General features: G+C 34.7%; 1 protein-coding gene across 1 annotated transcript in view; it reads left to right on the forward strand.

Moving 5' to 3' along the window:
* The window catches only part of LOC106511478 (ephrin-A2), a gene marked incomplete at its 5' end in the record, with an annotated part of 7,634 nt that overhangs the window by 2,936 nt on the left and 3,709 nt on the right, over positions 1-989 (forward strand). Inside the window, one exon of the mRNA XM_014000230.1 lies at positions 614-682. Coding sequence (XP_013855684.1) covers positions 614-682 — 69 coding nt within the window. The remainder of the gene's footprint in view (positions 1-613; positions 683-989) is intronic.

Raw genomic sequence — 989 nt, forward strand, 5'->3', positions numbered from 1 at the left:
TTTCTCCTTTTCTTTTTTCTTTCTTTCTTTCTTTCTTTCATTCTCTCTTTCTTTCTTTTTTCTTTCTTTCTCTTTTTCTTTCTCTTTTTTGTTTCTCACTCTCTTTTTCTGTTTTTCTGTCTGTCTGTCTGTCTGAGTGTCCAGATGAAGCCCAACAGTTTGACTTTAACAAATGCAGCATGATGACATTTCACCACGATGCTCCACTTCATATGTTGAAACCTTTTTTCTAAATTCTTTTGGGATTAATTTGTAATGCACTCTGAGACAGAAAAAATGAAAATTATTTTTACCAAAGTCATTTTTTGTTCATGTAATTTTACTTTTACTTGGTATTTTTTCAAGTACTTTATAGAGCTCTGATAAAACCACAAAGATCCAGTCCTCTGTAAGAATAATGACACACTGGTGTAGTTAAATGAGAAAACCATCCCTGATTTTAAACAAGGAATGTATTTTATCTAAATAAACGGAGCACAGTTCTTTTTTTGAATGATTTTATTCTGCATATTTTCTTTTTACACCTGACACGTTAGCATGGTGACGCCTGACTGTTTGTTGGGTTTGATGAGTAAGTAGCTGATTTACATTTCCCTTTTCTTGTTCTGTGCAGCCCTGCCGACAGATGAAGGCCCTCCTCTGCCATGTATGAAGCTGCGTGTCACAGTGTGCTGCGAGCTCAGTGAGTACTCTCCTCCTTTCATCTCTTCATCCTTTCATCCTCTTCCTCTTTGTACAACCAAGACACTCTTCTGCCTCTCACATGTCTACTATCAGGACTGAGGGTGGAATGATGTTCAGACAACTCCTCCAGTATGTGGTGCTGTTTGTAAAGTTACACAGTCAGAAATTACCTCCAAGTTTTTTTCTTTTATTTAGTCTTTTATATGAAAAACAAGAACAGATTTATTTTTCAAAGTCAGTTTTTCACCATATGATTCATACATTTATAAATGTCATAGTTTATAAACTAAATATTTAACTTACAA

This window comes from Austrofundulus limnaeus, unplaced genomic scaffold (genome assembly GCF_001266775.1).
Source record: "Austrofundulus limnaeus strain Quisiro unplaced genomic scaffold, Austrofundulus_limnaeus-1.0 Scaffold2831, whole genome shotgun sequence".
Classification (NCBI taxonomy): domain Eukaryota; kingdom Metazoa; phylum Chordata; class Actinopteri; order Cyprinodontiformes; family Rivulidae; genus Austrofundulus; species Austrofundulus limnaeus.